The 24,977-nt window shown below is 51.9% G+C and overlaps 1 protein-coding gene across 1 annotated transcript in view; it reads left to right on the top strand.

Moving 5' to 3' along the window:
• LOC140391410 (protein-lysine methyltransferase METTL21C-like) overlaps positions 1-24,977 on the top strand; it is a 58,615-nt gene that overhangs the window by 9,763 nt on the left and 23,875 nt on the right. Inside the window, exon 2 of the mRNA XM_072475944.1 lies at positions 15,970-16,087. Coding sequence (XP_072332045.1) covers positions 15,982-16,087 — 106 coding nt within the window. The 5' untranslated portion in view covers positions 15,970-15,981. The remainder of the gene's footprint in view (positions 1-15,969; positions 16,088-24,977) is intronic.

Raw genomic sequence — 24,977 nt, 5'->3', positions numbered from 1 at the left:
TGGGTAAGGTGGGATGAAAAGAATAGTGGTCACTGAGGCTCTCTATTCAATGGGAGCCAAATGCACTTCATTCTCAGTGGCCAGCCACACGCAGGAAGAGCAGGTATGCAGCTTCACCAGGACTACAGCCTTCCCCGTGATGCAAGGTATGTTGACTGCATGCAGATCATTTAGTCGGGTGCGACATGTCAACTCTGCCATACACCAGAACCAAAAGCAATTCCACTTCTTCAATGTCCGGCTGGTGTGTGCCTGCAGGCAGTAAATTGTGCAGATCAATGCTGGTGTCCTGGCAGTGGTTATGATGTCTTCATTCTGCAGGCGAATGCTGGGCCATCTGTATTTGAGCTACAACAGCAAATTATAGGGTGGCTACTGGGCAAGAATACATGGCTGATGATTCTGGTGTGCAACCAGCGCACATGTGTACAATGTGCATACAATGAGAGCCTTGCCATGGTATGAAGTAAGATGGAGCAGGCCATTTGTTGGCTGAAACAGTGGTTCTGTTCTTCTGGAGGAACCTTGCGCACATTCACCAGAGTGGGTGTGAGGGTTCATGGTGTGTTGTACACTGCACAACCTCACATGAGGGGAGAACTCTAGTCACCAGCTATATGATGAGCAGGAAGAAGAGCAGGAGGAAGAGGAAGAAGAGAAAGGGTAAAAGGTATCTCAACATTTCATTTCTCTCTGCGCTTTCCATGAGGAAATGATGTGAGTGAGACAACAGCAACCACAACCCCAATTCCCCATTCATCACCTGTTCCACATCTTACCTTCCCTCATAGAATCATAGAATCTACAGCGCAGAAGGAGGCCCTTTAGCCAATCGAGTTTGCACTGGCCCTTGGAAAGAGCGCCCTACTTAAGCCCACACCTCCACCCTATCCCATTGACCCCATCTAGCCTTTTTGGACACTAAGGGCAATTTAGGATGACCAATCTACCTAACCTGCACATCTTTGGACTGTGGGAGGAAACTGGAGCATCCGGAGGAAACCTACGCAGACACGGGGAGAGCGTGCAGTCTCCGCACAGTCACCCAAGCCGGGAATAGAACCTGGAACCGTGAAGCAACAGTGCTAACCACAGTGCTACCGTGCTGCCCTATGTCACTGACCATCACTCATTGGTTTCTGACACCTTTGAGACGCACCTTCGGGTGAGGGATTGGCTCCTGGGTGACAGGGGTTATCCACTGCGGTCGTTGCTGATGACTCCTATCCGGAGGCCACAAACCGGCACAGAGACCAGCTACAATGATGCCCATACAGCAACCAGGGGCGTGATCGAGCAGTGCATCAGCATGCTGAAGATGCGGTTCAGGTGCCTGGACCGCTCTGGGGAGGTACTTGGGTATCACGCTAGGAGAGTCTCCCACATCGTGGTGGCCTGCTGCGTCCTCCACAACATCGCGCAGCAGACGGGCGACGGGCTGGAGAGGGCGATGAATGCCAGGCCTCGTCCGACGAGGAGGATACAGAGGAGTGTGAGGATGGGCAGGTCATGGGGCCCCAGCAGGTGCGTGAGACGCACGTGTGCACCAGAGTCGGCACGCAAGGGACGCTCTAATTGTCTCCAGGCTCACCAACTAGGGGATCTGTCCTACAGCACGAGCATCCCATTCCATCACATGATCCCACCGAGCCCTTGGGGTGGCGGAGGTGGTGCCGGGGTGGGGGATGGGGAGGGGTGTGATAGGGGTTGGGCGGGGTACTGGACCGATGGGCAGGGTCCGATTTGGGGTCCCCGGCCTGTGACCACCTCCACCGTCTGCCCATCTTACCCTGCCTCCCTCACCCCCCCACCACTCCCTCTGCAGCCAGCCAAGCCCAGCCCTTTCCTCACACACTGCTGACAGAGCGCTGAGGCAGGTTGGAACTTGCACGTGTTTATTTTAAAAATAAAATCTGAACATCACTCTAATGGTTTGTGCCCGAGCCTCTAATGCTCTCCTATGTACTCACCTGTGGCAACTGAGCTGGTGTCTACTTTTCTGGCCTGACGGTTCTAACACAATGTCTAGGTGGATAACCAGGCAGTACATCAGGGGTGGAGGCGGCCTACTGGGATTCCCATCCTGTGACATAGGTCCTCTTTGGTGACTGTCCTCTGGAGCGACTGGGCCTGGTGTCCCGAGTGGCATGGTGCCACCCTGCTGTGCCCCTTGCCCAAAGGATGCTCCAGGGACAGGAGGGCGGGGGGAGGGAGTCCAAAGCGCTGTGGTATTCCGGCACCTTCCCTGCGGGACTGGTCTCATCGCATCTTCATCCCTTGGGGTGCCGGATGGCCCCCGGGCTCCTCCATGTGACGGGGGTGTGACTGGAGCAAACTCCTGGGGTTCCCCCACCATTTGGCACTAACTGGTCTTGTAGCCGCACTCTCGTCTCAACGCTCGCAGCCATGGAGCACAGGGACTGGGCCACCTCCCTCTGGGACTGGCGCAGGTCAGCCAGCATCCGGGCAATGCCGACAACACCTTCAGCCAGAACCCGTAGTGATTGGGCCAAGTTCTGGAGTGAGGCTGCAATGTCCAGGTGGCCCTGTGACAGGGCAACCCTGTCCTGTGTCTCGGCCACCGCCTGCACAGAGTGCCCCTGGCCTTGGACATCGTGACCCATGGCCGATACCTTCGCCCCCAAAGGTCTCCACCATGGATGCCACCTGTTTGGTGTTGGCGTGGATGGCACGCATTGTCAGCACTGCTTCCTGCCCCTGCACGTGGTTGGACCCCTCCAACTGCACCCTCAGGTGCTGGATAGTTTCTGACAGCCCCTCATGTGGTCCCTGGCTCTGTGACCACCCTTTCTAGAAGCCCGAGACCTGTCTGGACGACAGCTAGTCCCGAGGTCAGGCTGCTCTCTGACCGCCCACCCCTCGGGGGTTCCTATCTCCACCTGATGTACCGCAGCACATGTGGTGAGCACCAGATAGTGCCCCAGGAGCCTCATCACTAACATGCCCAACCGAGGTGAGTGCCTCTGGGATGGTGGGAAGTCTCTGGGAAGTCAGTGTCGGCCCCGGACTGGTGCACCAGGATGTCTCGGGATGGTGTTTGGGGGCTTGTGTCACTGTTCGTGTGGGGGGATGAGGTTGTGGTGAGGTGGTGGTGTGGGGGGGGGTTCGTGCCACTTATGACATGGGAAACATCAACACAGCGTTGCCAACCTAAAGGCTCTCCCCCGATGCTCCGCCCCGACAGGCCGAGTTCCCGACGGCACAGGGGGATGTGTGGTCCCAGCTGTGCGGGAACCCAGCCAGGCGGCTGCGGATTGTGTCCATGCGCTGCCACGGACCCGGCCATTCTCCAGCCGTTTATTTAATGATGGCCGGGAATTGTACGTGGCGTGGCTGCTAGCCCCTCGCCGTTCACAGCATCAGTGAGGGGGTGGCGCCAAACCTTTCCACGCCAAATGCCACAGAGTCTCCGCACTTAGCCTCAGAATCGGACAATCTGGCCCAAGGAAACTAAACGCAGCCTCCCAGGAAGCCCCTCCCCTCGGAGAGGGATATACTGAGCCCCCAAGGACAACAGGATAATAGCCATAGCACCATGCCTAGCGTAGCCCAGCACAAACCAAGACATAAAAACTATACTTCCAAGGCCGGCGGAGGGTTGGGGGGCGGAGAAGAAGAGGAATCGTCAAGACAGTCAATAATTAGGCACCTTGGGAGGGAGGACCGATTCCCTCCTCCCCGACACAAATACAGATTCACCGTAGGAAGCATCCTATCGGGCTGCATCACAGCCTGGTATGGCAACTGCTCAGCCCAAGACTGCAAGAAACTTCAGAGAGTCGTGAACATCGCCCAGTCCATCACACAAACCTGCCTCCCATCCATTGACTCCATCTACACCTCCCGCTGCCTGGGGTAGGCGGTCAGCATAATCAAAAAACCCTCCCACCCGGCTTACTCACTCTTCCAACTTCTTCCATCGGGCAGGAGATACAGAAGTCTGAGAACACGCACGAACAGACTCGAAAAACAGCTTCTTCCCCACTGTCACCAGACTCCTAAATGACCCTCTTATGGACTGACCTCATTGACACTAAACCCTGTATGCTTCACCCGATCGGTGCTTATGTAGTTACATTGTGTATCTTGTGTTGCCCTATTATGCATTTTTTTATTATTTTCTTTTCTTTTCATGTACTTAATGATCTGTTTGAGCTGCTCGCAGAAAAATACTTTTCACTGTACCTCGGTACACGTGACAATAAACAAATAAAAATACAAATACAGAAACCACCCCTCAAGCCAGCGGACCAGATCAGGATGAGAATCAACACAATACTCACCTGGATGAAGAGAAGAGAAGACTCAGAGAGGGGACAAACAGCCTAGCTCCAAGTGACCATCATCACAGAAAGGATATCCACAGCAACCTCCTTCAACAACCCGACCATCACAATAGCCCAGGGAAGGAACGCGTAGAGAGACCCAAGCAGATGGAAGGAAAAACTCAGCCTCAAGATGGAGACAGAAGGAACCCAGTCATCCCCAGGATACAAACTCTGCCCAGGCCAAAGAAGGATGAAGACACGGATTCTTCATTCAAATAATATATAAATCCAAAAGTATAACCCAAAAACGGATTACCTCTAACTGGGGAGCTATTCTCAATCTCAGTCAGGACTGAACAAACTCGACCAACCATGTCCACCCACTCTTCACTCCATCCAGCTCCAACCTTCTTCTTCTTAACGAGATAGGATAGACCCAATAACCAAAAGGAGTAAAACTGTACCCAAATCACACTTCCCAACATTGACTCAAAATGATCGTGCTAACACAGGATAACAGGATAAAGAGAATCAACGGTGCCGGCCATCACGCTCATATTTCACACAAAAATACAACAATTAAAAAGTCAACAGCATGATCAACAGGGAGGGATCAGGATTATTTAAGAACTGCAGGGTAAATTTCATGATAAAGATGTATTTTATGTTGCCCGAGAAGGCAAAGGATAAGGTAGGATCAACAAGCACTCATCAGGATTCCAGTGATCAAAGCACGAGGCATCATGGGCTGGATACACTGCTGGCGGGATTCTCTGTTGCGCCGGCAGTGACCCACATCTGGCGATTTCCCGATGCCTTGGAGCTGCCCCCAATGGAAAACCCCATTGGCTGGCTGACGGGACAGAGAGTCCCACTGACGGCGGGGGCATGCTGCACCAGAAAACTGGTGCAGCGGGACGGAGAATCCCGCCCCCCCTTACTTCCACCAAGCCGTTTCTCCGACTCTCATGCAGTCCGTAACCTCGGCACCGGCCGGGGGAAATGACCCGATCCACTCGGCCACCTCCAATGCCTCACGACGGGCATTGAGAATGGGGCTATATAGAAGCAGTGATCAGTGAGCCCCACCGACCCCTGGCCTCGCAGACAGGATACGTTGTGCTCCATCGAATCTGCTGCACCCAGCTTCCAAATCAAGATTACCAAAGCATGGCAGCCAATTTTCGAACATGAGAGGGAATTCATCTCCCATCTCTCGCCAGGGAGTGGGCTCAGGAGGAGATTCCACTCTGCCCTCACCTCCTGAACCCATCAAGGTATCCGACACACGATGCAATTGTGACTCCCCTAACTTTCTGATCATAATTGCTGTAGAGTGCAGACATTTGATAGGAGAGTAGCTACGAGTGCCAACAGCGAATCAATGCTGTTTGTGGCAGTCAGTTGAGAAATAGGATAGCCCACAAGGGAATTGTAGCTTTAATAGGGTAGGTTAATGCTGGGTCAACTTTACGACAGTTATAAAACTTTTGGCCATCACATGTGGTTCGAGAAAAGTTGACTACTCACATGACAAGGGTCAGAGATGGCTTCCCAGTACTGGGTCAGCTGTCGCCTCATCAGTCTCCTCTCCCAGCCTCCGACGCAGGCCTTTATATCAGGATCGCAATGTATTTGCTGACACCCGCAACCAGGCCCGTTTCCAACTCTGTGGAGCCTTCAGAGTCAGCAGACCAGTCTCCATCATAAACCTGTCTTCCCAGCATGAAAATAGAGCAGGTGGACACTTCCACAACACAGACAGGATCACAGGGCCAGGAAAATACCCAACTCCTCCTGCCTGTCTCACAGGTGAAAATCAAGCATTCAAATGAGCCGGGAACACCAAGGTAGCATGCGGCCTGCATTCCATTGACAAGGCAAGAGTTAATTACCCATCTTGATCCCCAGGCCAGCTACCCAATTTAGCCCCTAAAAGTAAGTTTGTGAGCAAAATATATACATTCATATTCACTAATGAAAAAAGGATTTTCCTGTCTGTATATTCCCAGCATTGACTGAGAAATAATCTACTCAAGGTCAATAAGTGATCAACCAAAAAATATTAAAGTGTCCCTGAGTAATGATGAAGAAATACACTCACCTGTGGCGATATGTCTGAGAGGAAGATTATATGTAGGTAACAATGTGACCTCCAACCAGCTGGTGGCATCAGACCTTGGTCACGTGGTGTGCAGGACTCATCAGTTGGTAGTAAGGCGTAGATAAGGACAATCGCACATCGGGTAGTTCCAACGAAACCCATCGGGTAGTTCCAGAGAAACCCAGTCTATAGATTCTGCCTGTTATCCTTCCACATGTTAAATAATAAATCATCATTCTAAGTAACTCATCAACCGTTCTGTGAGTATCATTGCTACAGCAAGGCCACAGAACGCAACATCACGGGGAATGGGTCCAGGAAATATGATCAAAGTGATCCTTTGAGTTGCGTTGTAAACAAATAGTTTAGCTATCTTGATGGGCCAGTTTAGTTCAGTTGGCTGGACAGCTGGTCCGTGATGCAGAGCGAGGCTAACACCACGGGTTCAATTCCCATATCGGCTGAGGTCATTCATGAAGGCCCTGCCTTCTTAACCCTGCTCATTGCCTGAGATATGGTGGCCCTCCGGTTAAACCACCACCAGTCAGCTCTCCACCTCAAAGGGGAAAGCAGCTATGGTCATCTAGGACGATGGTGACTTTACTAATCAAATAGTGAAATGGGCTAGATTCAACAAATTAGTAATTCATTATCTTGTCCACTTTGAAAGAAGTATTCTCTGTCTCAGTTCACAGTGTATATTCCAGTCCTAGGTTAATAAATTTCCATCCTGCAAAAGTATTTCCTGATGCAGTGAAGTATTTAGAGAAAGGTAGCAGTGTCTGGTCATTCTATTTTTGATTTAAATTACATGAACACAACAGAAATGAACAAAGGCAAAATGGTGAAGATGTTGAATATCTGAATTAAATGTGGAAAGTACAGGACATGCTCAGTATGCTGAAGCACATGGAGGAACAGAGATAGTGGGCTGAAGTTTGCCATGAGCACCTGGACATTTCCAAGTTGTAACCTTACATGTTTCAGTAGTTTCCCCCCATATCTCCGTCCCCCTCACCCCACAGAGACCACTCCCTCTGTGACACCCTGGTCCACCCCTCCATCAAGCCCAACTCCCCATCCCCTTTTCACAGCACCTCCCGTTGCAGTCGCAGAAGGTGCAGCACCAGCCCCTTTACCCTCTCCCTCCTCACCATTCGAGGGCCCAAACATTCCTGTCAGGTTAAGCAGCGTTTCCATTGCATTTCCTTCAACTTGGTTTATTGTATTCGCTGCTCCCAATGCTGTCTCCTCTACACTGGGAGACTAAACGTAGACCGGGTGACTGTTTTGCCGAACACCTTTGCACCGTCCACAATAATGATTCCAACCTTCCTGTTGCATGTCATTTTAACTCCGCATCTTGCTCTCGTGCCCATATGTCCGTCCTTGGCCTGCTGCAATGCTCCACTGAAGCCTGGCGCAAGCTTGAGGAGCAAGATCTCGGGCGGGATTCTCCGGTCACTGACGCCAAAATCGTGTTCGGTGATCAGCCGGAGAATTCCCGTTCGCGACCAAATCGGGGGCGACACCGCTTTCACGTTGCGCCGTCCCCTCCAAAGCAGCGTCCGTACCAACGGCCTCAGGAGATTGCCTGAGGCCCACCCCCGACAGCGTGGGTCTCTCATGGTCTCACCCGTCGGGAACTCGTTGTGGCGGCTGCAGACTCGGTCTAGTGCCACCACAGTTGGGGGAGGGCCGATCCGCGGGCAGGGGGGACTTCATCAGGGACTGGGGGCACTGCTGGGGGGTGGTCAGGGGCATGCGAGTCGGACAAAGGGGGGGGCAGTATTTTGCAGGCCGGGTCCGCAAGCAGCCGGCACAAAGTTGCAGGGCAGGGCGGCTGCAGGCGGAAGCAGTGCACATGGAGGGCCACGGACCCGGCATTCTCTGGGACATATCGATGGCTAGAGCCTGGTGCTCTACGCTGCCGACATGTTAGCCCCCAGCTACATGGAGGATTGGTGGCCGTTTTGCGGCGAATCCTCGGGTTCCCACGCCGGCGTGAGGATATAGCCTCACAATCAGAGAATCCAGCCCCTCATCTTCCGGTTGGGTATGTTCTTGCCCTCGGGTCTCAACACTGAGTTTGCCAGCTTTAGATTTTGACCTTACTCCTCCATCTTAAACCCCTTTAAAAAAATATCCCAAACATGTGTTGCCTTAATGCACCCCCCTCCCCTACACCAGGCTCTCTCTCTTTATCTGTCTTTGGTTCTTAAAGTTGCCCCATTTTAGTGCAAACCCGCACAGCTGCACTTCAAAAACTAACACCTTCTCCTTTCCTTCAGTTCTGACGAAGAGCCGAAGGACTCAGAATGTCTGTTTCTCTCCTGATGGATTTGCCAGACCTGCTGCATTTTACCGGCATCCTGTTCTTTTTCAGATTCCAGCAACCGCAGTATTTTGCTTGTTTCAGTAGCTTGTCTGTTTAACTTTACAAGCAGTGGACTATTTGTTAGACAGCTCCCCCCCCCCCCCTTTACCCAGTCATCCAATTTTGGATGGTGGGAAAGTTGCAGTGGTGCAAATATCATTCAGAAGTTAGCATGCGAGGGAAACCAGCAACATGCACTGTGGAATGCAACAACAATGACCAGGGTGCCAGGGTAAGCATGGAAATGGCCTAGAGGCACGGTTATTTTTTAATCCCTGTTGTGTTGGGTGCTCTGCTACATAGACGAACCAACACGGTTGCGGATGGTACAACTCAGTTTTATTACTAACATATATTTACAATGGTAAACTGGTTACTGTGGTTCAATCATAACCCTTGAATCTGTGGACCTATTCCTAACACTATCTTGGAGTTGCACTCAGCACATGGTGCTGGGTGGCTTGTTGTGAGCTCTGTGCCCTGAGCTGTCTCCTGCTGGAATGGACGGGAAGTGTTGTGTTCCCCGTTTTATAGTGTGTATGCTCTTGCCTGTGATGTTGTGTGTGTATTGATTGGTCCGTTGATTAGTCCATCAGTATGTATGTACGTTTGCACCATGATGTTTACCTGAATGTCATGACATCCCCCTTTTTTACAAGAACATGTGCCTATGTGGTTATAAATAGAGATGTGTACTGAGTGCAGCTGAATGTGTGTGTGTGCAATATCTACAGCATGTACATGAGGCTAAACTATATACAAGGGGCGATGTCAGGTGCGACATAGCAACGAGGTTGTACCATAAACAAAAGACGTGGAAATGTTGAACGTCAAAACGAACTCCTGTAACGACAAGGAAAAATAGAAACATATTAACACAGTGGTGTGATGCATCAGTGAGTTCAATGTTCAAACAGGCTCATAAGTCCAGTCTAGTAGGTTGGCGATGAATTCGGGTTGACCGCCTCAAGGGTGGGTCAGGATCCACCGGCTGAGGAATGGGCCTCGCGACGACGGAAGGGGCATGGTGGCAGGAAGCTCCACGAAGTCGACATCAGGAACAACAGGAGGGCGTGGTACCGGTGCAAGTTCCCGTAGCGAGCGTGGAAGCAGGCGAAGGGTCCGGCGATTGCGCCTGCGAATAGAGCCATCAGGCATGCCTACCAGGAACGAGCGGGGAGCCACATGTCGGAGAACTTCGGCAGGTGCTGACCAGCCACCTTCTGGTAGGTGGATGCGGACATCGTCTCCAGGTGCCAGGGCGGGAAGATCAGTTGCCCGTGTGTCATATGCCATCTTCTGGCGAACGTGCTGCTGTCGCATCCTGTGTAGTACCGGAGCATGGTTGGTTGTGGGGATCAGAATGGATGGCACAGTGGTCCTGAGGGCGCGACCCATCAACAGCTGGGCTGGTGAGAGGCCAGTGGCTAGTGGGGCCGAGCGAGAGGCTAGTAGGGCTAGGCAGAAATCCGATCCGGCAGCAGCAGCCTTGCAAAGGAGCCGCTTGACGATGTGAATGCCCTTCTCCGCCTTTCCATTGGACTGGGGATGCAGAGGGCTGGACGTCACGTGTGTGAAGCCATATGAAGCAGCAAAGGACGACCATTCCTGGCTGGCAAAACAGGGCCCATTGTCCGACATGACAGTAATCGGAATGCCGAGCGAAGGTGTCTTTGCAGGCCCTGATGACAGCGGACGATGTCAAATCGTGCAGGCGTATGACCTCTGGATAGTTTGAAAAGTAATCAATGATGATTACATAGTCCCTGCCGAGTGCGTGAAAAAGGTCCACACCCACCTTCGCCCAGGGGGACGTCACCAGCTCATGGGCCAGAAGCGTCTCAGGAGGTAGCGCCGGCTGAAACCTTTGGCAGGTGGGGCAGTTGAGCACCATATTGGCAATGTCATCACTGATGCCCGGCCAGTATACCGCCTCTCGGGCCCTCCGTCTGCACTTCTCGACACCCAGATGGCCTTTGTGTAGTTGGTCGAGGACCAGCTTGTGCATGCTGTGCGGAATCACAATCCGGTCCAGCTTTAGGAGGACACCATCAATGACGGCCAAGTTGTCCCGGACATTGTAGAACTGCGGGCACTGTCCTTTGAGCCACCCTCCCGTCATGTGGCGCATCACACGTTGTAGAAGGGGGTCAGCCGCAGTCTCCCGGTGAATACGGGCCAGACTGGAGTCATCGGCTGGCAGATTTGCCGATGTGAAGGCCACCTGCGCTTCGACCTGACAGACGAACCCCTCCGAGTCGGGCGGTGTGCTCACTGCTCTAGATAGGGCATCCACAATGATAAGGTCCTTTCTAGGGGTGTAGACCAGTTGGAAGTCGTACCTCCTGAGTTTGAGTAGGATGCGCTGGAGGCGAGGGGTCATTTCGTTCAAGTCCTTATGTATAATGCTGACCAGGGGGCGATGGTCAGTCTCAACGGTAAACTGGGGGAGACCATACACGTAGTCATGGAACGTGTCTATACCGGTTAGCAAACCCAGGCACTCCTTTTCGATCTGCGCATAGCGCTGTTCTGTGGGGGTCATGGCCCACGAGGCATAGGCGACCGGGGCCCATGACGCAGTGTCATCCCGCTGTAGGGGTACCGCCCCAATGCCAGACTGGCTGGCATCAGTCGAAATTTTAGTGTCACGAGATGTGTCGAAAAACACCAATACCGGGGCTGTGGTGAGCTTAATTTTGAGCTCCTCCCATTCCTTCTGGTGCGCGGGCAGCCACTGGAACTCCGTGGACTTCTTGACTAGGTGGCGAAGAGCCGTCGTGTGGGAGGCAAGGTTGGGAGGGAACTTCCCCAGGAGGTTGACCATGCCGAGGAAGCGTAGCACTGCTTTCTTGTCTGCTGGCTGCGGCATGGCTGTAATGGCGCTCACCTTGTCTGCATCCGGACGGACCCCTGACCGGGAAATGTGGTCCCCCAGGAACTTCAGCTCGGTTTGGCCGAAAGAACACTTTGTTCGGTTGAGGCGCAGGCCGTTTTCCCGTATGCGCGCGAAGACGCGCTGGAGATGATTGATGTGCTCCTGTGGTGTGGTGGACCAGATGATGACGTCGTCAACGTAGACGCGCACCCCTTCGATGCCCTCCATCATCTGTTCCATGATCCTGTGAAAGACCTCGGATGCCGAGATGATGCCAAACGGCATTCTGTTATTTTTTTCGGCACCTGCCGAAAGGAATGTTGAAGGTGCACAGCTTCCTGCTGGACTGGTCCAGTTGGATCTGCCAAAAACCCTTTGAGGCATCCAGCTTTGTAAAGATTTTAGCCTGGGCCATTTCGCTCGTGATCTCTTCCCGTTTAGGTATGGGGTAGTGTTCCCTCATTATGTTGTTGAGGTCTTTTGGATCAATGCAGATCCGGAGCTCGCCAGAGGGCTTCTTGACACACACCATGGAGCTGACCCATGGCGTGGGCTCCGTGACCCGGGATAGCACTCCTTGGTCCTGGAGATCCTGCAGCTGCTGCTTGAGGCGGTCTTTGAGTGGCGCTGGGACCCTGCGAGGTGCGTAAATGATCAGGGTGGCATCCGGTTTGAGTCGTATTCTGTAGGTTTAGGCCAGTGTGCCGATGCCCTCGAATGCCTCCTGGTTGTGGTTGAGGAGCGATTGAAGCTGTGCCCTAAATTCTGCATCCGGGAAGTCTGATGTGCCTTCTGGAGACAGAGCATGGACCCGCTGCACGAGGTGGAGAACCTTGCATGCCTGTGCGCCTAGCAGGGAGTCCTTTGATGATCCGACTATCTCGAATGAGAGTGTGGCCGAATGTGTGTTGTGTGTCACCTGGAGCTGGCAGGATTCTATGGCCAGGATAACGTTTCCATTGTAGTCGACCATCTTGCAACGGGATGGCCGAATTGGTGGTCTGACCTTCATGGCATAGAAGGCTGACCATGCTATGAGGTTGGCGGAGGTGCCAGTGTCCAGACGGAATGTTATCGGTGATCGGTTGACCGTTAGGGTGGCACACCATTCATCACCCGGATTGACACTGTTCACTGGCATCGGTTGGTGGGTCCTGGCTGGAGACATCCGGTTCCCATCAATGACCGCAACACGGAAGGCGTCCTGGTCGTCTGTGTCACTGGTCTGGATATCGTCTGGGCACGACTCGTAGTAAGGAGGCTGAATGGTCCGCACGTCCCTGCGAGGTTGTCGGAATTGGGGAGCATTGACAGGTTGAGCTGCTTGACAGCAGGCAGCGTAGTGGCCCACCTTGCCACAGCGGAGGCAGTCGTTTTTTCGCCGGACATTGCCGCTTTAAATGTGCAGCTCCGCAGTTGCCGCACGTCGTGACGTCATGCAGTTCGTTGCGCCACCGCGCATGCGCAGTTCGGTCTTGCGTCGAGCGCGCCTGTGCATCACGTCCCTCTGCGTCAACGTCTTTTTTCGCGCGCTCAAATGCGGGAGGCCGTGGAAAGCGCGCGGAATGGCTGCTCTCGTCCGGGCCGCAGGTCGGGAGGAACTTGATCGCCTGGACCCGTTCGGCCTCGTAGGACGCCTGCCTTGCCGATCCGGTCGCGTAGGACCCCTGCCACGCCGATTCGAGTAGCGGCTGGTTGCGTTTTCATGAAGGACACAGGCTTCGATTAAGGAGGCTAGGGTGAGGCCTTTAATTTTGAGGAGCTGCTGGCGTAGGGTGCCCGAGGTGACCCCAAAAACAATCTGGTCCCGAATCATTGAATCGGAGGTGGTGTCGTAACCGTAGGACTGCGCGAGGATACGGAGGTGTGTAAGGAAAGATTGAAAGGGCTCATCCTTACCCTGCAGGCGCTGCTGGAAGAGATACCTCTCGAAACTCTTGTTTACCTCGACGCTGAAGTGTTGGTCGAGTTTGAGAAGGACCGTCTTGTACTTGGTCTTCACCTCACCTTCCGCGAACACCAGGGAGTTGTAGACATGGATGGCGTGATGCGCTGCCGTGGAGAGGAGGAGGGCGATTTTCCTGGTGTCCGAAGCGCTCTCCCTTTCGGTGGCTTCCAGGAAGAGCTGGAAGTGCTGTTTGAACAGCTTCCAATTGACGCCGAGGTTTCCAGCGATTTGTAACGGCTGCGGCGTGCTGACGGTGTCCATGGCGCACAATGGCAGATTCCTGAGGATTCGTAGGTAGGTCTCACAGTTACCGGGTTCCAAGCCTGGTACTATGTTGTGTTGGGTACTCTGCTACACAGACGAACCAACACGGTTGCGGATGGTACAACTCAGTTTTATTACTAACATATATTTACAATGGTAAACTGGTTACTGTGGTTCGATCATATCCCTTGAATTTGTGGACCTATTCCTAACACTATCTTGGAGTGGCCCTCAGCACATGGTGGATGTCTGAGTGGCTTGTTGTGAGCTCTGTGCCCTGAGCTGTCTCCTGCTGGAATGGACGGGAAGTGTTGTGTTCCCCGTTTTATAGTGTATATGCTCTGGCCTGTGATGTTGTGTGTGTATTGATTGGTCCGTTGATCTGTTCATCAGTATGTATGCACCATGATGTTTACCTGAATATCATGACAATCCCCAGATCAAAACCTTGTTTCAGTCGTTCCCCCCCATATCTCCACCGCCCCCTCGCCCCACAGAGACCACTCCTTCCGTGATACCATGGTCCACTCGTCCATCACACCCAACACCCCATCCCCTTCCCACAGCATTTGATCGATGAGAGTAAGCTCCAAGGGAGATTCCTGTAATGGCAGACATCTACGTACGCTTGACTGCAGGTTTCCCATTATCTTTATTTAACAATCGCATTTAGAGCTGGAGACATGAGGTTCTCCCGCTCTATACCCAACTCCTGTGAACTATGTTAACTCTGGGGGTCCTTGTTGCCTCTGGGAAAATTGGAATGGTGTAAACATGCCGCCTGATCACCTCCCTTAATTGGATTTCCGTTACTGCGGAGTGGGGAGCTATCAATGCCGCAATGCTGCGCCCGGTGAAAGTGCATGGAGGCAGGAACATGTGAGGGAGCTAGCCTAACCCTGTTCATCCACCACTTTGCCAAACCTGACTCCCAAGTTGCTGGGAGAATTATAACCAATTTCTCAGGTTGATAATCTTTCATCAGACCCGGGAGATGTTTGAGGTTAACAGTTTTTAAACAAGTTCAGAACCAAGTCAAAGGGGGAGGCAAAAGAACAACTTGGAGGCCTCTCTCTGATCAGGTGAAATCAGGATTCTGCATTGGCCAAGCAGCCACCTCTTCCCCCACCTAAGGAAAAAACTGTAGCCCCCCTTCCTTCATTCAAATAACACTCTGGTACAAGGCACCACGATTGTTCAAGAATATTACATCCATCCATGTGCAAATTCACAATTAAGCTCTGCGGTTGTGGAAATATACTGAGCTGAGCTTGGGTGATCGATCAGTGCAGCTCGTTTCTACATCCTGGAGGTTAGCTCCAGAGGTTTCTCTGCAGATGTCAGGTCCAGCATCTTCCAAGTCAATTAGAAACACTGTAAGATGACAGCATCATTCACTCGATCATCATTGCATTTCTCAAGAAAATATCTGGTTTGCCAATGGGATTGGCAGTTCAATCGGATTAGTTGAAAAGCAGATCTTGAGGGTACCAAAACAATCCAACTGGCTGGAGGGTGGCCCTGCGTGAATCAATTAAAACACTATTGTTTTGTTAATTTGAGGCAACAATGTTTTATTGAGTTGCAGGATTCTGGGAGTCACAGTCAACAGCAGCAAAAGATAAATAATTTCAAAACAACACTGGGAGTGAGTGAAAATATAGATGCAAGGAATTGGAATAAATATGAAACCAAACTGCAAATGAAACAAAAATAAAAACACTGAGCATTTGTCTTCTTATCTTCCATCTCTATCCCAAACATAAAGCAATTAGGGGTTCATTCCTAACACCAGGAAATGTTCCTCAGTCTAATCTCCTCCTGGGGGAGCCAGCATTCTCCTATTTACCATCCCTCATCTGCTCGTCACTGAACTCCACTCAACTGATACCCAACAGGTACTACTCCTCTGTGCTTCACCCGATGCCTCGGTCTGTGTATTTACATTGTGCATTTTATGTTTGCCTTATTATGTATTTTCTTTTCATGTACGGAATGATCTGTTTGAGCTGCACGCAGAACAATACTTTTCACTGTACCTCGGTACACGTGACAATACACCAATCCAATCCAATTATTCTTCACTAATCTGATTTGTGACTTGTGCAGTATCTTTCGGCAATGGAAACCATCTCTTCGGTAGATACATCTACAGAAGGTGAAGAAGAATTCGAAATCCAACGCCAGGAAGAGCAGTCAGAAATGGATTCTTCTGATGAAAATGAAGGTATTTAACCAATATATAGTTTGGAGCATTTGATCAACATCCTAACATTAAATGTACATTTTTCCTCCAGAGCATGGATGTGTGTACATATATGGAGAGTACAAATACCAAGTATAAGAATGTCAAAAATCTTCAAACGTTTCAAGCTCTGGAACCTTGGTGACTTCTCAAGAGCATCAGGGAACCCCAAACATTCTCATAATGTCGCTGCCCCATTTTTGCCATGAAACAGGTACAAGAAAAAAATCAAACGGAAACAATTCTTTTCGAGCCACCCTCCCAAAACCCTGTAACATTAACTCCTGGCTAAGCCACCCTCCCATAGCCCCGTAACATTAACTCCTGGCTAAGCCACCCTCCCATAGCCCTGTAACATTAACTCCTGGCTAAGCACCCTCCCATAGCCCTGTAACATTAACTCCTGGCTAAGCCACCCTCCCATAGCCCTGTAACATTAACTCCTGGCTAAGCCACCTTCCCGTGGCCACGTAACATTAACTCCTGGCTAAGCCCCCCTCCGATGGCCCTGTAACATTAACTCCTGGCCAAGCCACCTTCCCATAGCCCTGTAACATTGACTAAGCCACCATCCCATAGCCCCGTAACATTAACTCCTGGCTAAGCCACCTTCCCAAAGCCCTGTAACATTAACTCCTGGCTGAGCCACCCTCCCATAGCCCTGTAACATTAACTCCTGGCTAAGCCACCCTCCCATTGCCCTGTAACATTAACTCCTGGCTAAGCCACCCCCCCCAAAGCCCTGTAACATTGACTAAGCCACCATCCCAAAGCCCTGTAACATTAACTCCTGGCAAAGTCATCCTCCCATGGCCCTGTAACATTAACTCCTGGCTAAGCCACCTTCCCGTGGCCACGTAACATTAACTCCTGGCTAAGCCCCCCTCAGATGGCCCTGTAACATTAACTCCTGGCTAAGCCACCCTCCCATAGCCCCTGTAAAATTAACTCCTGGCTAAGCCACCCTCCCATAGCCCTGTAAAATGAACTCCTGGCTAAGCCACCCTCCCATGGCCCTGTAACATTAACTCCTGGCTAAGCACCCCCCCATGGCCACGTAACATTGACTAAGCCAGCCTCCCATAGCCCTGTAACCTTAACTCCTGGCTAAGCCACCCTCCCATGGCCCTGTAACATTAACTCCTGGCTAAGCCTCCCTCCCATAGCCCCGTAACATTAACTCCTGGCTAAGCCTCCCTCCCATGGCCCTGTAACATTAACTCCTGGCTAAGCCACCCTCCCATAGCCCTGTAACATTAACCCCTGGCTAAGCCACCCTCCCAAAGCCCTGTAACATTAACTCCTGGCTAAGCCACACTCCCATAGCCCCGTAACATTAACTCCTGGCTAAGCCACTCTCCCAAAGCCCTGTAACATTAACTCCTGGCTAAGCCACCCTCCCATGCCCCTGTAACATTAATTCCTGGCTAAGCCACCCTCCCAAAGCCCTGTAGCATTAACTCCTGGCTAAGACACCGTCCCATAGACCTGTAACATTAACTCCTGGCTAAGCCACCCTCCCATAGCCCTGTAACATTAACTCCTGGCAAAGTCATCCTCCCATGGCCACGTAACATGAACTACCGGCTAAGCCACCTTCCCGTAGCCCTGTAGCATTAACTCCTGGCTAAGCCACTCTCCCAATGCCCTGTAACATTAACTCCTGGCTAAGCCACGCTCCCAATGCCCTGTAACATTAACTCCTGGCTAAGCCACCCCCCCAAAGCCCTGTAGCATTAACTCCTCGCTAAGCCACCCTCCCATGGCCACGGAACATTAACTCCTGGCTAAGACACCCTCCCATGGCCACGTAACATTAACTCCTGGCTAAGCACCCACCCATGGCCACGTAACATTAACTCCTGGCTAAGCCGCCCTCCCATGGCCCTGTAACATTAACTCCTGGCTAAGCCACCCTCCCATGCCCCTGTAACATTAACTCCTGGCTAAGCCAGCCTCCCAAAGCCCTGTAACATTAACTCCTGGCTAAGCCACCCTCCCATGCCCCTGTAACATTAACTCCTGGCTAAGCCAGCCTCCCAAAGCCCTGTACCATTAACTCCTGGCTAAGCCAGCCTCCCATATCCCTGTAACATTAACTCCTGGCTAAGCCACCCTCCCAATGCCCTGTAACATTAACTCCTGGCTAAGCCACCCTCCCATGGCCACGTAACATTAACTCCTGGCTAAGCCCCCCTCCCAAAGCCCTGAAGCATTAACTCCTGGCTAAGACACCCTCCCATGGCCCTGTAACATTAACTCCTGGCTAAGCCCCCCTCCCAAAGCCCTGAAGCATTAACTCCTGGCTAAGACACCCTCCCATGGCCCTGTAACATTAACTCCTGGCTAAGCACCGTTCCATGCCCCTGTAACATTAACTCCTGACTAAGCACCCTCCCATGGCCCTGTAACATTAACTCCTGGCTAAGCACCCTCCCATGCCCCTGTAACATTAACTCCTGGCTAAGCACCCTCCCATGGCCCTGTAACATTAACTCCTGGCTCAGCACCCTCCCATGCCCCTGTAACATTAACTCCTGGCTAAGCACCCTCCCATGCCCCTGTAACATTAACTCCTGGCTAAGCACCCTTCCATGCCCCTGTAACATTAACTCCTGGCTAAGCACCCTCCCATGCCCCTGTAACATTAACTCCTGGCTAAGCACCCTCCCATGGCCCTGTAACATTAACTCCTGGCTAAGCACCCTCCCATAGCCATGTAACATTAACTCCTGGCTAAGCACCCTCCCATGGCCACGTAACATTAACTCCTGGCTAAGCACCCTCCCATGGCCCTGTAACATTAACTCCTGGCTAAGCACCCTCCCATAGCCCTGTAACATTAACTCCTGGCTAAGCACCCTCCCATAGCCACGTAACATTAACTCCTGGCTAAGCACCCGCCCATGGCCACGTATCATTAACTCCTGGCTAAGCCACCCTCCCATTGCCCTGTAACATTAACTACTGGCTAAGCACCCTCCCATAGCCACGTAACATTAACTCCTGGCTAAGCACCCGCCCATGGCCACGTATCATTAACTCCTGGCTAAGCCACCCTCCCATTGCCCTGTAACATTAACTCCTGGCTAAGCACCCTCCCATGCCTCTGTAACATTAACTCCTGGCTAAGCACCGTCCAATGGCCCTGTAACATTAACTCCTGGCTAAGCACCCTCCCATGGCCACGTAACATTAACTCCTGGCTAAGCACCCTCCTATGGCCCTGTAACATTAACTCCTGGCTAAGCACCCTCCCATAGCCCTGTAACATTAACTCCTGGCTAAGCACCCTCCCATAGCCACGTAACATTAACTCCTGGCTAAGCACCCGCCCATGGCCACGTATCATTAACTCCTGGCTAAGCCACCCTCCCATTGCCCTGTAACATTAACTACTGGCTAAGCACCCTCCCATAGCCACGTAACATTAACTCCTGGCTAAGCACCCGCCCATGGCCACGTATCATTAACTCCTGGCTAAGCCACCCTCCCATTGCCCTGTAACATTAACTCCTGGCTAAGCACCCTCCCATAGCCACGTAACATTAACTCCTGGCTAAGCACCCGCCCATGGCCACGTATCATTAACTCCTGGCTAAGCCACCCTCCCATTGCCCTGTAACATTAACTACTGGCCAAGCCACCTTCCCATAGCCCTGTAACATTGACTAAGCCACCATCCCATAGCCCCGTAACATTAACTCCTGGCTAAGCCACCCTCCCATAGCCCTGTAACCTTAACTCCTAGCTAAGCCACCCTCCCATGGCCCTGTAACCTTAACTCCTGGCTAAGCCACCCTCCCATAGCCCTGTAACCTTAACTCCTGGCTAAGCCACCCTCCCATGCCCCTGTAACATTAACTCCTGGCTAAGCCACCCTCCCATAGCCCTGTAACCTTAACTCCTGGCTAAGCCACCCTCCCATGGCCCTGTAACATTAACTCCTGGTTAAGCCACCCTCCCATAGCCCCGTAACATTAACTCCTGGCTAAGCCACCCTCCCAAAGCCCTGTAACATTAACTCCTGGCTAAGCCACCCTCCCATAGCCCCGTAACATTAACTCCTGGCTAAGCCACCCTCCCATGCCCCTGTAACATTAACTCCTGGCTAAGCCACCCTCCCAAAGCCCTGTAGCATTAACTCCTGGCTAAGCCACTCTCCCATAGCCCTGTAACATTAACTCCTGGCAAAGTCATCCTCCCATAGCCCTGTAACATTAACTCCTGGCAAAGTCATCCTCCCATAGCCACGTAACATTAATTCCTGGCTAAGCCACACTCCGATGGCCACGTAACATTAACTCCTGGCTAAGCCACCCTCCCATAGCCCTGTAACATTAACTCCTGGCTAAGCCACCCTCCCATGGCCAAGTAACATTAACTCCTGGCTAAGCACCCGCCCATGGCCACGTAACATTAACTCCTGGCTAAGCCGCCCTCCCATGGCCCTGTAACATTAACTCCTGGCTAAGCCACCCTCCCATGGCCACGTAACATTAACTCCTGGCTAAGCACCCGCCCATGGCCACGTAACATTAACTCCTGGCTAAGCCAGCCTCCCAAAGCCCTGTAACATTAACTCCTGGCTAAGCCAGCGTCCCAAAGCCCTGTAGCATTAACTCCTGGCTAAGCCACCCTCCCATAGCCCTGTAACATTAACTCCTGGCTAAGCCAGCCACCCATATCCCTGTAACATTAACCCCTGGCTAAGCCACCCTCCCATGGCCACGTAACATTAACTCCTGGCTAAGCCACCCTCCCAAAGCCCCGTAACATTAACTCCTGGCTAAGCCACCCTCCCATGGCCACGGAACATTAACTCCTGGTTAAGCCACCCTCCCAAAGCCCTGAAGCATTAACTCCTGGCTAAGACACCCTCCCATGGCCCTGTAACATTAACTCCTGGCTAAGCACCCTTCCATGCCCCTGTAACATTAACTCCTGGCTAAGCACCCTCCCATGGCCCTGTAACATTAAGTCCTGGCTAAGCACCCTCCCATGGCCCTGTAACATTAACTCCTGGCTAAGCACCCTCCCATAGCCCTGTAACATTAACTCCTGGCTAAGCACCCTCCCATGGCCACGTAACATTAACTCCTGGCTAAGCACCCTCCCATGGCCCTGTAACATTAACTCCTGGCTAAGCACCCTCCCATAGCCCTGTAACATTAACTCCTGGCTAAGCACCCTCCCATGGCCCTGTAACATTAACTCCTGGCTAAGCACCCTCCCATGCCCTTGTAACATTAACTCCTGGCTAAGCACCCTTCCATGCCCCTGTAACATTAACTCCTGGCTAAGCACCGTTCCATGCCCCTGTAACATTAACTCCTGGCTAAGCACCCTCCCATGGCCCTGTAACATTAACTCCTGGCTAAGACCCTCCCATGCCCCTGTAACATTAACTCCTGGCTAAGCACCCTCCCATAGCCCTGTAACATTAACTCCTGGCTAAGAACCCTCCCATAGCCCCGTAACATTAACTCCTGGCTAAGCCACCTTCCCATGGCCCTGTAACATTAACTCCTGGCTAAGCCACCCTCCCGTGGCCACGTAACATTAACTCCTGGCTAAGTACCCTCCCATAGCCCCTGTAACATTAACTCCTGGCTAAGCCACCCTCCCATGGCCACGTAACATTAACTCCTGGCTAAGCCACCCTCCCATGGCCACGTAACATTAACTCCTGGCTAAGCCACCCTCCCAAAGCCCTGAAGCATTAACTCCTGGCTAAGACACCCTCCCATGGCCCTGTAACATTAACTCCTGGCTAAGCACCCTTCCATGCCCCTGTAACATTAACTCCTGGCTAAGCACCCTCCCATGGCCCTGTAACATTAACTCCTGGCTAAGCACCCTCCCATGCCTCTGTAACATTAACTCCTAGCTAAGCACCCTCCCATGGCCCTGTAACATTAACTCCTGGCTAAGCACCCTCCCATGGCCCTGTAACATTAACTCCTGGCTAAGCACCCTCCCATAGCCATGTAACATTAACTCCTGGCTAAGCACCCTCCCATGGCCACGTAACATTAACTCCTGGCTAAGCACCCTCCCATGGCCCTGTAACATTAACTCCTGGCTAAGCACCCTCCCATAGCCCTGTAACATTAACTCCTGGCTAAGCACCTTCCCATGCCCCTGTAACATTAACTCCTGGCTAAGCACCCTCCCATGGCCCTGTAACATTAACTCCTGGCTAAGCACCCTCCCATGCCCCTGTAACATTAACTCCTGGCTAAGCACCCTTCCATGCCCCTGTAATATTAACTCCTGGCTAAGCAACCTCCCATGCCCCTGTAACATTAACTCCTGGCTAAGCACCCTCCCATGGACCTGTAACATTAACTCCTGGCTAAGCACTCTCCCATGCCCCTGTAACATTAACTCCTGGCTAAGCACCCTCCCATGGCCCTGTAACATTAACTCCTGGCTAAGCACCCTCCCATGGCCCTGTAACATTAACTCCTGGCTAAGCACCCTCCCATAGCCATGTAACATTAACTCCTGGCTAAGCACCCTCCCATGGCCACGTAACATTAACTCCTGGCTAAGCACCCTCCCATGGCCCTGTAACATAAACTCCTGGCTAAGCACCCTCCCATGGCCCTGTAACATAAACTCCTGGCTCAGCACCCTCCCATGCCCCTGTAACATTAACTCATGGCTAAGCACCCTCCCATAGCCCTGTAACATTAACTCCTGGCTAAGTACCCTCCCATAGCCCTGTAACATTAACTCCTGGCTAAGAACCCTCCCATAGCCCTGTAACATTAACTCCTGGCTAAGCACCCTCCCATGCCCCTGTAACATTAACTCCTGGCTAAGCACCCTCCCATGGCCCTGTAACATTAACTCCTGGCTAAGCACCCTCCCATGGCCCTGTAACATTAACTCCTGGCTAAGCACCCTCCCATAGCCCTGTAACATTAACTCCTGGCTAAGTACCCTCCCATAGCCCTGTAACATTAACTCCTGGCTAAGAACCCTCCCATAGCCCTGTAACATTAACTCCTGGCTAAGCACCCTCCCATGCCCCTGTAACATTAACTCCTGGCTAAGCACCCTCCCATGGCCCTGTAACATTAACTCCTGGCTAAGCACCCTCCCATGGCCCTGTAACATTAACTCCTGGCTAAGCACCCTCCCATAGCCCTGTAACATTAACTCCTGGCTAAGCACCCTCCCATGCCCCTGTAACATTAACTCCTGGCTAAGCACCCTCCCATGGCCCTGTAACATAAACTCCTGGCTAAGCCACCCTCCCGTGGCCACGTAACATTAGCCTCTGCAAGTCGCACCCATTTTAGAAGATATTTCACTTCTGTTAGCAGAAGAGAAAGCATGAAAGCGCATTCGCCCCTCCTCAGATACTGTTGCCGCTCCTCATGGGCCTCGGAAGGTTCGCCGTCGCTCTTCACCTTCTTCGGATACCACTGCTGCTGCTGCTGCTCCTAATCGCCGCTCAGGTCGCCGCTTGCCGCTTTTATGCCCAGCAACAGGAGAACGGGAGAAAATCAAATTGGCCAACCGGAGACCGGCTTCTCTGACAAATTGGCTGCTGATAGGCTGAGTAAAGAGCCAGTCCGCAGAGAGGCCGGACTCTGATCAGCCAATTCGATTGTTTGCTTTCTTCTGAATTCTGGCGAACAGCGGAATCAACGGTTTGGGGCGGACATTTTGCACGCTTTGTGACAGTTGGTGACGTGTCCATGGCTCCCCGCAGAACACCTGGGGGCCTCCCACGGAACCCCAGGATTCTGCGGACCGCAATCTGTGCTAATATTTTAAAAAATAAGTTGAAACTGTAGTCTGCAGAAGAAAATTCTGACAGCTGCACGTCAAAATGATTGTTTGGTGACCACCTTGCAGAGCCAGATGGTCAAACTCAGGTTTCGTGGAAAAGAAAATGGCAGGTGGAAGAACAACAGTAGGAGCAATGAGTGGATTGCTATGCCCGGGAATTTCTCATGGTAATGAGTGTGAAACTGTCAACATTCAGCCGTGCTACTCTGCACAAACTGACAGCAAAGTCTCGGCCAGAATTTTACATTACTTGAGCAGGCACATGCCCGCCATGGACATAGAACATAGAACATAGAACGATACAGCGCAGTACAGGCCCTTCGGCCCACGATGTTGCACCGAAACAAAAGCCATCTAACCTACACTATACCATTATCATCCATATGTTTATCCAATAAACTTTTAAATGCCCTCAATGTTGGTGAGTTCACTACTGTTGCAGGTAGGGCATTCCACGACCTCACTACTCTTTGCGTAAAGAACCTACCTCTGACCTCTGTCCGAGATCTATTACCCCTCAGTTTAAAGTTATGTCCCCTCGTGCCAGCCATTTCCATCCGCGGGAGAAGGCTCTCACTGTCCACCCTATCCAACCCCCTAATCATTTTGTATGCCTCTATTAAGTCTCCTCTTAACCTTCTCTCCAACGAAAACAACCTCGAGTCCATCAGCCTTTCCTCATAAGATTTTCCCTCCATACCAGGCAACATCCTGGTAAATCTCCTCTGCACCCGCTCCAAAGCCTCCACGTCCTTCCTATAATGCGGTGACCAGAACTGTACGCAATACTCCAAATGCGGCCGTACCAGAGTTCTGTACAGCTGCAACATGACCTCCTGACTCCGGAACTCAATCCCTCTACCAATAAAGGCCAACACTCCATAGGCCTTCTTCACCACCCTATCAACCTGGTTGGCAACTTTCAGGGATCTATGTACATGGACACCTAGATCCCTCTGCTCATCCACACTTTCAAGAACTTTTCCATTAGCCAAATATTCCACATTCCTGTTATTCCTTCCAAAGTGAATCACCTCACACTTCTCTACATTAAACTCCATTT

This window comes from Scyliorhinus torazame, chromosome 15 (assembly GCF_047496885.1).
Source record: "Scyliorhinus torazame isolate Kashiwa2021f chromosome 15, sScyTor2.1, whole genome shotgun sequence".
Classification (NCBI taxonomy): domain Eukaryota; kingdom Metazoa; phylum Chordata; class Chondrichthyes; order Carcharhiniformes; family Scyliorhinidae; genus Scyliorhinus; species Scyliorhinus torazame.
Note: the sequence above shows the minus strand (reverse complement) of the source record. Positions and strands in the feature narration are given on the sequence as shown.